This window comes from Phocoena phocoena, chromosome 3, assembly GCF_963924675.1.
Source record: "Phocoena phocoena chromosome 3, mPhoPho1.1, whole genome shotgun sequence".
NCBI classification, from domain to species: Eukaryota; Metazoa; Chordata; class Mammalia; order Artiodactyla; family Phocoenidae; genus Phocoena; species Phocoena phocoena.
Genome location: NC_089221.1, coordinates 116,264,377 through 116,267,528, shown reverse-complemented (window position 1 = coordinate 116,267,528; position 3,152 = coordinate 116,264,377). Strand labels below are relative to the sequence as shown.

General features: G+C 59.7%; 1 protein-coding gene across 1 annotated transcript; it reads right to left on the bottom strand.

Annotated features, from left to right (window-relative positions):
* Window positions 1-578: 578 nt before the first annotated feature.
* Window positions 579-2,869, bottom strand: EGR1 (early growth response 1). The gene is made up of 2 exons (XM_065874536.1): window positions 2,569-2,869; window positions 579-1,873 (listed from the first exon to the last, which is right to left on the bottom strand). The coding sequence occupies exons 1-2, from the start codon at window positions 2,867-2,869 to the stop codon at window positions 579-581; spliced, it is 1,596 nt and encodes a 531-aa protein (XP_065730608.1).
* Between the last annotated feature and the right edge of the window lie 283 nt (window positions 2,870-3,152).

Below are 3,152 nucleotides of genomic sequence, written 5' to 3'. Positions count from 1 at the left end.
AGAATTGCTGTTTCAAAAAAAGCTTCAAACTTAATTGTCACAGCATCATCACAAAACAAAGGATCACCATTGGTTTGCTTGGCTTTTCTTTTTTTTTTTTTTCCCCAAAGTGAGGATCTAATTCCAAATAATACAATAGAGTATGCAAATTATTTCACATCAAGAGTACCCCAAGAAAAACAAAATCCATGGCACAGACACTGTACAAGAGTACAAGGCTGGACTCTGAGGGGCCCAAACCCCATTTTGCCAACTTGATTTTCTAGCATTGAAGGGAGCAAGGGGTCAGGCATACGATGGAGATGATACTGAAATGATATATCCAAAATCCATGCAAATCAAGTTCTTTGGATAGAAGTGAAGACCTTGCACATGGCTGTTTCAGGCAGCTGAAGTCAAAGGGAGTAGGTCCTGGGGAGGAAAGGGAAGTGGACAGAAAGAATTGTTGGCCAACAGACCTCGGAGGATTTGGCTCTAAGAACCTCCATCTGACTTAAGAGGAGCCCCCTCCTACGGCCATCTCCTCCTCCCGTCCTTTAAGTCTCTTGTGTTTCATTTTCTCCCTTTTTCCTTTCCTTTCAGCAAATTTCAATTGTCCTGGGAGAAAATGTGGTCGTCATGTCCGAAAGCCCTGTGGAGGCGCTGAAGGAGTTGGTGACAGCTGAGGAAGGGAAGCTGCTGACCTGGGCAGGGAAAGCAGGAGGAACGGAGGAGTATGTGGTAGCCACGGAGGGTGACGGGAAACCACTGTGCACAGGCGATGGGTAGGTCGAGGAGCCGGGAGAGGAGTAGGAGGTGGGCACGGGTGATGGGTATGAGGTGGTGGCTGGGGATGGGTAAGAGGTAGCCACTGGGGATGGGTAGGAAGGGAGAGAGGAGGTAGCGGCAGAAGCCACACTTTTGTCTGCTTTCTTGTCCTTCTGCCGCAAGTGGATTTTGGTATGCCTCTTGCGTTCATCACTCCTGGCAAACTTTCTCCCACAGATGTCACAGGCGAATGGCTTCTCGCCTGTGTGGGTGCGGATGTGGGTGGTGAGGTGGTCGCTGCGGCTGAAGTTGCGCATGCAGATGCGGCACTGGAAGGGCTTCTGGCCGGTGTGGATGCGGATGTGGCGGGTGAGCTCGTCTGAGCGAGAGAAGCGGCGGTCACAGGACTCCACGGGGCAGGCGTAGGGGCGTTCATGGGGGGGAGTCTTGCTGGGTCGGTTGGGGTACTTGCGCATGCGGCTGGGTTTGATGAGCTGGGACTGGTAGGTGGTGTTGAGGGCCTTCAGGTCCTGGGAGCCCGACTGGGTGGCAAAGGCCTTGATGGTAGAGAGTGGAGTGAGCGAAGGCTGCTGGGTACGGCTCTCCAGGCCCTGGAAGGGTTTCTGGTCTGGGGTGCCCAGGCCCAGGTCCCCCTGCTGTTGTGGAAACAGATAGTCAGGGATCATGGGGACCTGGAAGCCACCCTTGGCAGCAGGGTAGGCAGGAGGTGGGTACTGAAGCGCGGTGCCTGCTGAGCCTGGAAAGGCCTGACCTTGTGGCTCAGGGAAGATGTCGGTGTTAGGTGTGGGGAAGGTGGGTGCCGCTGAGTAAATAGGGCTGCTGTCGTTGGACTGCACTGCACAGCTCAGGGGTGGGCTCTGGGAGGCAGAGGAGGAGGCCGCTGGAGATGATGCTGAGGATGAGGTGGCTGGGGGGTTGGTCATGCTAACAAGGCCGCTGACCAGGCTGAAAAGGGGCTCAGGCCATAAGGTGTTGCCACTGTTGGGTGCAGGCTCCAGAGAGAAGCGGCCAGTGTAGGTGATGGGGGGCAGCCGGGTGGTTTGGCTGGGGTAACTCGTCTCCACTAGAACCTTCTCGTTATTCAGAGTGATGTCAGGAAAAGACTCTGGCAGGAGAGAGAGAGGGAGGAGGCCTGGTTACTGGAGAGCAATCACTGGAGGGCGAGGAGGACCCACGCTGCCAGGCGAGAGGTCGGGCCAGCTACCATTGACTCTTGAGCTGGTTAATAATTGATAGCAGCAGATTGCAATGTTCCTGGACCCGCTCCAGAGGCAGAACCCATTTCAACAACAGCTGACGCAAATACGGAGAATCCCCCTCCACTGCAGCTCCCAGCGTTCCGCAGCAGCGGCTGCGAGGGCGAGGGATTCCCGCCAGCAACCCCTCGGCCACCGCTAGTGCGCGACCCCTACCCGGGGCTGCCGGGACATCCCTGGCCAAGGATCACGGTCCTTCCCTGGGGACAGGCGGCAGGCTAGCCTTCCTGGAGGCGGAGGGGGCGCAGCCCTGCTCGTCAAAACAAGCCCTCCCCCCACCCCCGCACCCCCACAGCTCTCCATCCAAAACAAAAGCTGGCTCCCCTGCGCACCGTTAAGGACGAGGAGGGGGTGGGGGGATGTCCCCAGGCATTACTCTAACACAGGACCTTGGGCATGAGAGGAATGTGAAGGGAAACCCCACTTGCATCCCTGAAGTCCAGAAGCACTGCCGCGGTGAAGGGGCGCTGCAAAGGCCGTGGGGAAGGACCAGACGCCAGGATGGTGGCGAAGGGGCTAGCCCTCGACGTAGGCCACAGCTTACCTGCGGTCAGGTGCTCGTAGGGCTGCTCGCCCGCCTCCCCCTGAGGGTTGAAGGCGCCGCCGCTGCTGTTGCTGTTGCTGCCGCCCCCTCCACCTCCACCGCCCCCGCTGCTGCTGCTGTTACCGCCGCTGCCCTCCGGGGCCCCGGAGGCACCGAGGAACTGGGGAGCCCCATTGCTCAGCAGCATCATCTCCTCCAGCTTAGGGTAGTTGTCCATGGTGGGCGAATGAGGAAAGGAGCCAAAGGGGTCGGAGATCTGCAGCGGGGACATCAGCTGCATCTCGGCCTTGGCTGCCGCCATCCCGGACTGGCGGGCTGGAGAGCTGGTGTTGGGGCGGGTGGGCGCAGCCCGGGGGAGGAGCTGCGGGGGACACCTCTCGGGGGCCTGGCCAGGTCACATGCGGGGCGCGGGGTACACTGTGGAGAGCGCAGGTGGGGTCTGCCGGCTCGCCCTCGCCGCCGGCCGGTGTAGACGCGGCGCGGCTGCCGAGGCTGGGGTAGGGGCCGGTCCTGCGGCGGAAGCTGGTGGCAGCGGCGGCGGCAGCTGGCGTCGGCGGCTCCCCGAGTTCTGCGCGCTGGGATCT

Excerpts from the sequence above, each read along its gene's own strand:
- EGR1 (XM_065874536.1), bottom strand. The coding sequence starts at position 2,869 with ATGGCGGCAGCCAAGGCCGAGATGCAGCTGATGTCCCCGCTGCAGATC. Across the intron at positions 1,874-2,568 it reads CTACGAGCACCTGACCGCAG|AGTCTTTTCCTGACATCACT; the intron begins GTAAGCTGTGGC and ends CTCTCCTGCCAG.